Source organism: Propithecus coquereli, unplaced genomic scaffold (genome assembly GCF_000956105.1).
Source record: "Propithecus coquereli isolate 6110/MARCELLA unplaced genomic scaffold, Pcoq_1.0 Scaffold84, whole genome shotgun sequence".
In the NCBI taxonomy this organism is placed as follows: domain Eukaryota; kingdom Metazoa; phylum Chordata; class Mammalia; order Primates; family Indriidae; genus Propithecus; species Propithecus coquereli.
The window spans coordinates 385,835-387,745 of record NW_012154618.1 but is presented as its reverse complement, the minus strand read 5'-3'; the positions used below and the strand labels follow the sequence as shown (position 1 = coordinate 387,745).

General features: G+C 32.3%; 1 protein-coding gene across 1 annotated transcript in view; it reads left to right on the top strand.

Annotated features, from left to right (window-relative positions):
- The window catches only part of CCDC172 (coiled-coil domain containing 172), a gene marked incomplete at its 3' end in the record, with an annotated part of 32,974 nt that extends 31,064 nt beyond the window's left edge, over positions 1-1,910 (top strand). Inside the window, exon 5 of the mRNA XM_012663874.1 lies at positions 1,858-1,910. Within this exon, the coding sequence (XP_012519328.1) occupies positions 1,858-1,910 (53 nt within the window). The remainder of the gene's footprint in view (positions 1-1,857) is intronic.
- Position 1,911: the final 1 nt, after the last annotated feature.

The following is a 1,911-nucleotide window of genomic DNA, read 5'->3' as shown; positions in this document are numbered from 1 at the left end:
CTCACTCACTGACTCATGCAGAGCTACATTCTGTCTTACAAGCTCCATTCGTGGTAAGTACCCTATATAGCTATACCATTTTTTATCTTTTATACTGTATTTTTCTGTACCTTTTCTATGTCTAGATATGTTTAGAAATACAAATACTTACTCTTGTGTTCCAGTTGCCTACAGTATTCAGCACAGTAACATGCTGTACAAGTTTGTAGCCTAGGAGCAATAGGCTATTGGTGGTGTGGTAGGCTATACCACCTAGGTTTGTGTAAGTATACTTTTTGATGTTCACACAGTGACAAAATCACCTAAGGACACATTTCTCAGAATGTATCCCTATTGTTAAATGACACATGACTTGCATGAATATTTATAGCAGCATTATTCATAGTAGCCAAAAAGTGGAAACAACTCAGATGTCTATCAACTGATGTATACAAAAACAAAATATAGCGTATCTATACAATGGCATTTTATTTAGGCATAAAAAGAATGAAATACCAATACATGCTACAACATGGGTAGTCCTTGCAATTATTATGCTAAGTGAAAGAAGCCAGACAAAAGACCACATATTGTTCGATTCAGTTTTTGTGAAATCTCCAGAATAGGCAAATCCAAAGTAGATTCGTGCTTGTCCAAGGCTGAGGAAACTGGAGGAAATTGGGAGTGACTACTAACGGGTGTGGAGTTTTGTTTTGGGGTGATGAGATGTTCCAAAATTATATAGTGGTAATGGATGCACAAATCTGTGACTATACTAAAGCCCACTGAATTCTATCCTTTAAAAGGGTGAATTATATGGTATGTGAATTATATTTCAATTAAAATTGTTTTGTAAAAAGAATCAAAGGAACTCTAGAGGTTAGAAAATACAATATCTGATATGAATAATTCCCTAGAAGGGATTAACAGCAGATCAGAGACTGCAGGAAAAAAAGTCAGTGAACTTGAAGAGATAGCTTTAAAAACTGAAACACAGAAGGAAATAAAAGACTTCTGAAAACCAAAAAACTCCTCAGAGACATGTGGAACAACATCAAGCTGTTTAATAAATGTATAATTGGAGTTCCAGAAGGTAGGGCAGAAGAGAAAAAATATTTGAAAATTTAGAAGATGAGTCTTTAGGGATGAATAGGAATTTGTTGTGGGAATAAAGGAAGGAAGGGTATTTTAGGTCGAAGAACAGTATTAGCGCTATTGTGAAAGCTTGTAGCTGTATAGTTGGTACTATGCAATGTTATTTTAAATATGCTTTTGTTACAAAGGATAGAGTTTTCTTATTATCTCACAGGGGAAGTTTATTTTACTTAGTGATATTACATATTTTGAATTTTCTTTTGGTAGTCTAACCATCAACTAACTTACCTTTTTGTATCTTATTAATCAGTTGGTAATTAATAAGTGCTGGTCAATTTTTTAAAAACAATTCTTAGGTGGCCAAGGTAAGCCAATTGGAGCTTTTTATTGACCATATGCTGCTTAAATTTTTACTGCACAAGGAAAAGTTAATAATTGCTGATATATTTGAAGCATAGTCTAAATACTTAAAATGCAGTTTTTAGTTTGTCTATTTTTCTCTAGATTTTTTAGGAGTGTTTTTTTCTATTTCTGTTATGAATAACATTGGAATTTTGATGGGGATTATGTTGAATCTGTATATTATTTTGGGTAGTATGGACATTTTAACAATATTGATTCTTCCAATCCATAAACATGGATATCTTTCCATTTATTTGTGTTGTCTTCAATATCTTTCATCAGTGTTTTGTAGTTTTCAGTGTACATATCTTTTACATCCTTGATTAAATTTATTCCTAATAATAATTATTTTATTTTTGATGCTATTGTATTTGTTTCTAGAAATGAAGTCAATGGAACGTGACAGTGGCCCATTAAATGAACTCCAAAAACAAA